Source organism: Argiope bruennichi, chromosome 6 (genome assembly GCF_947563725.1).
Source record: "Argiope bruennichi chromosome 6, qqArgBrue1.1, whole genome shotgun sequence".
Classification (NCBI taxonomy): domain Eukaryota; kingdom Metazoa; phylum Arthropoda; class Arachnida; order Araneae; family Araneidae; genus Argiope; species Argiope bruennichi.
Window position 1 is genome coordinate 109,690,625 of NC_079156.1, and position 3,281 is coordinate 109,693,905.

General features: G+C 33.4%; 1 protein-coding gene across 1 annotated transcript; it reads left to right on the forward strand.

Moving 5' to 3' along the window:
* The first annotated feature begins 1,256 nt into the window (after positions 1-1,256).
* LOC129971897 (speckle-type POZ protein homolog) lies at positions 1,257-2,729 on the forward strand. The gene is made up of 2 exons (XM_056085875.1): positions 1,257-1,746; positions 1,942-2,729. The coding sequence occupies exons 1-2, from the start codon at positions 1,257-1,259 to the stop codon at positions 2,727-2,729; spliced, it is 1,278 nt and encodes a 425-aa protein (XP_055941850.1).
* The last annotated feature ends 552 nt before the right edge of the window (positions 2,730-3,281 follow it).

The window sequence follows — 3,281 nt, forward strand, 5'->3', positions numbered from 1 at the left end:
GTTATTAGATAGAACACGGAACCCATTGACTTTGAAAAATCTTTAAACGACAAAATGGAATCCAACATTCAAAACATCAACAAAAAGAGGGAACAACATTTCAACGACAAAATGGAATTCATCATCAAAAAGATGGAGCAACATTGCAGATTTGCAAATGTTGCAAATCTGCAATTGCAACATTTGCAGATAAACTATCTCTCCATATTTCCCTTCAACACTTGAAATTTTTTGACATTTATTAATTAGAGATATTGTTGAACGCTGGGATGACAGCCTTTGTAGCTAAAAATCCCTAAATCCCTCTCATTCAAACAAACCTAAACTAGGATTTTACCGAAATAATTAAGAAATAAATTTAAAGAAAACGTACAAATCAAACCGTTTTCTTTAGAATATTCCTTGTACGACACGTCGGTCATGTGCTCATAGTTGGTCTCCGAACCAGAAAACAGTAATGCCCGTTTACACTCGGCATGTAGTTAGCGCATGCGCAGAAAGGCACTGATTTATGTTTGCCACAATTTCATAAGATTCATCCAGACATTCCATGCTTGGCTATAAATTGCCGCTTTGGAATCCCTGAATTTTTCTTTTTCATTGCGTATAGCATTAAAATAGATTAATAATATTCACTGCGTATAATATTAATACAAAGAAACACGGTAAAATTAAAAATAAATGTTAACACACCTAAATTTGGAAAACAACAGAAAAAAAAGAGAAATAAAATGAAAAAAAAAAAAAACCATCACATCAGAACGAACAAAAAATATCGGGATTAATCTATGATAATTGATCAATTTTTTTCCGCCAAAAAAAAATAGCCCACCCAAATTCTACAAGCGCATGCACAGTAAGAAAAAAATGCAATACATCACCATATTACTTGTCATCGACCCAATACAATTTTTCAGCCTTTCTACGCATGCGCTGCCTACTGGCCATCTTATAACTGGCCGAGTGTAAACCTGACAAAAGCAACAAATTTTACGGACAGGAAATACGGAATTGCTCAAAAACGTCACGCGAGCTTGAATTGACACCATTGCTGAAACATTATTAAACATTCGTACAGCTTCCCTCCTGGTCGAGACATATATATTTTGCGTTATTTTTAAACGATTTTAAGATTGGACATTTGCTTTATGAAATAATATTGTAAGCTTTGTTAATTATCACATCGATCTATCTTTATATATAAATTGCTGAAGGCAAGGCAAGGTAAGGTTAATTGTAAGGAAAGGTATTCCAATATGGCAACCAGAGATGATGGCAAATCAGAAGGATGCACGTTTCGATGGAAAATTGAAAATATACATCACTCCTGGTGGATGAGTGCAGATCAAGAACTTGAGAGTCCAAAATTTACTGCAGATGCACTTCAAGGTACAAAATGGTCGTTGTGGTTGTTTCTAATAGACGGAGATTATGTAGATTACGGAGGTTATGTCGGTATTTATCTTCAAAGAGAAAACAATTGTTTCGGAGAGAACACTATTGAAGTAAATTACGAATTCGCAATTCTGGATAAAAATGGCTCATTTCTGAGAGTAGAAAATAGAAAGGATAGCTTCTCGAAAGGCGATATTAGGGGATTTCCTAGATACGTGACACGAAAAGAAGTTTTCTTCACTGAAAGAGAATCGTTTCTTCCAGAAGAAACTCTGACAGTTCAATGCAAGTTGTGGAATAAAGAGGGAAAACCCGTCAATTCAAAACCTTTTTATGCCAGAACAATGTTTAGTGAGAACCGCAGATATTTTATTTGGCAAATCGATGCATTCAGTTTTGTTGAACCTGGCTTGAGAAAGAAATTCAAAGATAATTTATTTAATTTTCATCTCGTTTTAAATGAAAATTTGAGAAAAAAACTTGACATCGATTTCATTTCATGCCATGATAATATCAAATACATTGCTATTAATACATATATTTTAGATTCCACCGAGACAATGGAAAATTGGGGAAACAAAGGTTATTTCGTTGATGATCTGAAGGAAGGAGGATTATTTCCGGTTTTCCTTTTCACTAACGAATTAATATCCAAGAGAGAACTCTATTTACCACATGATGTTCTATCGCTTCAAATTGGTTTTATTTATTGGACTATTGACCATTTCGGTTGTAATGATGAGTCTGGTAACCTGGCGAATAAGGATTTCGACCTTAATGATGGGGAAGAGAAATCTGAAAAAACGGCTGTTTTGATTGACGACTTGAAATCCATGTTTTGCAATGCGATTTTAAGCGATACGGAGCTCCGTACCTCGACAAAAGGCTTCCCAGCTCACAAGAACATTTTATGTGCTAGATCCCCTGTTTTCAAAAGAATGTTCTGCGACGACATGAAGGAGAAGAACAGCGGACACGTCGATATCATCGATTTGGAAGACGACACCGTGCACAGAATGCTACTCTATATATACACGGATTCATTAGAGGACCTGCAGTTTGAAAGCGGATTGAAATTGTACGCTGCTGCGGATAAATATGAGATCCTGTCCTTGAGAAACATGTGTTCTACGTTTTTAAAAGACAGCTTGTGTCCAAACAGAGCTTGCGATGTTTTAATTCTGGCTGATATGCACCACGATGACAATCTGAAAAGTTCTGTGCAATCTTATATACTTGAGCATGATGAGGTATTCAGCTTGGCGGAATGGAAGCATCTCATGAATAATAACCTTAAATTAGCTGCTGATATAATGTACAAAAAATTAGCGTAAGGTAACAGCTTTCCGTTCAATGCATAAATTGTTTACATGGTTTTAGTTCTAATAATCTGATATTTTTTTGTATTCTGTGAAATATTTCTAAGCATTATTTTTCTGATAAATATTTTGTGAATAAAATGAAATGCTAATTTCGATTTTTGATAAAGTAATATGTTTCTTAGTAAGTTCTTAACTGTTTATTTAATAATAAGGTTATTTTTGCTGTAAAATAAATCTTAGTTCTTATAAAAGTAGATAAAATTGCAATTATGATTTTATACACATTGCCACCGCACTGAATATATAACCCTTTCAAATTCGAAAAGTAATGAGATGCATTATTATGTATATAAGCTTCAGAAATATTTTTTTGTTATAATTACTAAAAATTAATATAAATTTTTTTTCAACATATGACTTTTATAATAATCTTTATCCTATCAGAATGTAAAAATAATGCATCCTACACAATGGCAGTGAAACTTGATATAGGAATCAAAAGGGTTAATTTTGTATCCACCTTTTAACTTAATTTAGAATAAAAAATAATGAAAAGTGTAAAAA